This window comes from Bison bison, unplaced genomic scaffold (genome assembly GCF_000754665.1).
Source record: "Bison bison bison isolate TAMUID 2011002044 unplaced genomic scaffold, Bison_UMD1.0 scf7180017846471, whole genome shotgun sequence".
In the NCBI taxonomy this organism is placed as follows: Eukaryota; Metazoa; Chordata; class Mammalia; order Artiodactyla; family Bovidae; genus Bison; species Bison bison.
The window spans coordinates 6,704-8,204 of record NW_011477044.1 but is presented as its reverse complement, the minus strand read 5'-3'; the positions used below and the strand labels follow the sequence as shown (position 1 = coordinate 8,204).

General features: G+C 44.1%; 1 protein-coding gene across 1 annotated transcript in view; it reads left to right on the top strand.

The window, feature by feature from the left end:
* ACRC (acidic repeat containing) overlaps window positions 1-1,501 on the top strand; it is a 12,783-nt gene that overhangs the window by 8,619 nt on the left and 2,663 nt on the right. Inside the window, exon 3 of the mRNA XM_010839908.1 lies at window positions 426-570. Within this exon, the coding sequence (XP_010838210.1) occupies window positions 426-570 (145 nt within the window). The remainder of the gene's footprint in view (window positions 1-425; window positions 571-1,501) is intronic.

Below are 1,501 nucleotides of genomic sequence, written 5' to 3'. Positions count from 1 at the left end.
AGTTGAATATGGGGTGAAGGAGAAAATGGATTTTAAAATGTCTCGGGTTTTCAGCCTATTGTAACAAAAGTTGGACAATTAAACACATTTAGCTGGAGACATACTCAGGTTAGTTGGTTGGAAATTTGCACTGGGCACTTGTAAATTCAAAACTAGATCTTAGGAGAGAGGTGGAGACTGCAGGTCCAGGTATGGGATCGCTCCTTTTGGGGTTGGAACCATGGGCTTCACATCTCTGACAGTGTGCGGGGAGTGAAGGCAAAAAGGCTATGAATGGAACCTTATAGGAGATGCCCTCGTAGCAGGAGCTGGAAGGAAGAGAGACCAGCGAGTCTTCTAAGTCTCTCTTGATGTGACCTGTATATATGCATTTCTTCTATTGATTTCTTTTGCTCAATAAAACTCAGCTGAATTTACTTTTGCAGGAATTCTCAGTGCAAAATACCTGGATGTTTCTTTCATGGCCTTGAAAACTTAAAGGAGTATTCTGGAAGGAATTACAAACGCAATAAGGATGAACTGATTCAGAAAATCTATGCTCTGCTTAACAGATCTGTCTTTGATCAAAAGGTAGAGTCAATGAATAAGCACCTATTGAACACTTGCTGTATGCCCAACTCTCTTGGGTGCTAGGAGATGTGCAGATGTACTAACTGTATATTTCCTGCCCTTGAGAAGTGTGAGTTTAGATGGGGAGGGGAGATGAGACATGCATATGTGAAAGAAACGGAATGTTTTGTGGGTTATAGTATGTGGTCCAGACTGTTCCTACCACAGGCGATCAGCAGAGGGAGAAATCACTGAGAGCCTGAGCAGTTGGGCAATAGGATTGCCTGGAGGAACTGAGACTTGTTTTGGGTCTTGAAGGATGGTAAGGGGAGAGAACAGCAGTGGTTGGGGAGATGATAAGTGTTGAGGCTTGACTATCTGGAAGAGAGGGGTTGTGTTAAGGATACTAGGAAAGAGCTATAGCAGCTTGGGTGTTACTGAACTCTCTGTTTGCTCATCTGTAAAGCAGGGGCAGTAGTAGTATACCTCCTGCCTACTGCACAGAATTACTGTTAGGCCTGGTAAGTGAATCCCCCTGAAGTACCTAGAACAAGGCCTATGATATGGTGAGCAATACATGTTAGCTGGTGTAGGCCTGGTTAATAGGGGGTCTTGGGAATCAGGTTGGAGGAACTTAAATTGAAATCAGTAGGCACCACTGCTCAGGAATATGATATACCATGGAGTGGCTGCTGAAAGAAATGGTTTTGTCAGTAGCATGGGGGTGTGGACTGGATAGGAGAGAGTCTGGAGGCAGAGAGACCTGTGGTCATTAGGTTTTTCAGACTTTATTGTCTCTGGTGACAAAACTTTCTGCATGGAAAGTTCTTAGATCTTTCTAAAGGTTCCCCAACCTTTGGAGCCCTTCCTGATGACACTGATATTACATCAGATGACTCTGATGAGTGGAACCTTAAGTGTTCTGAGTTGCACGGTCTCTGTCTCCTAGCCC